Source organism: Octopus bimaculoides, chromosome 8 (genome assembly GCF_001194135.2).
Source record: "Octopus bimaculoides isolate UCB-OBI-ISO-001 chromosome 8, ASM119413v2, whole genome shotgun sequence".
NCBI classification, from domain to species: domain Eukaryota; kingdom Metazoa; phylum Mollusca; class Cephalopoda; order Octopoda; family Octopodidae; genus Octopus; species Octopus bimaculoides.
In genome coordinates, this window is record NC_068988.1 from 30,530,453 (window position 1) to 30,530,747 (window position 295).

Here is a 295-nt window from a genome sequence, read left to right on the forward strand (position 1 = left end):
GGACCGGGAAAAAGATTTACTGGACAGATGCATTATACAATAGGATTTCAGTCATGAGTTTTGACTCAACATACAAGGCTAATTTGTTAACCACACAGAAACCCAAGAGCATTGTGCTTGATCCTTGTAAAGGGTACGTATTCTCTAACTCACTTCATCAATGCATTTCTATTTTCTAATATTTTTAATATCATTCTTCCATTTCAGGTTGCTTTTAATTTTCTTTTGCTAGAGTCTTGCATGAGTAGTCGGCTTGCTACATGCAGCCTATGGTACCATGTTATCTGTTCTGTTC

At 36.6% G+C, this 295-nt stretch overlaps 1 protein-coding gene across 1 annotated transcript in view; it reads left to right on the forward strand.

The window, feature by feature from the left end:
• Nucleotides 1-295, forward strand: part of LOC106881999 (low-density lipoprotein receptor-related protein 2) — an 84,414-nt gene that overhangs the window by 38,707 nt on the left and 45,412 nt on the right. The window contains 1 exon segment of the mRNA XM_052969906.1: nt 2-133. Within this exon segment, the coding sequence (XP_052825866.1) occupies nt 2-133 (132 nt within the window).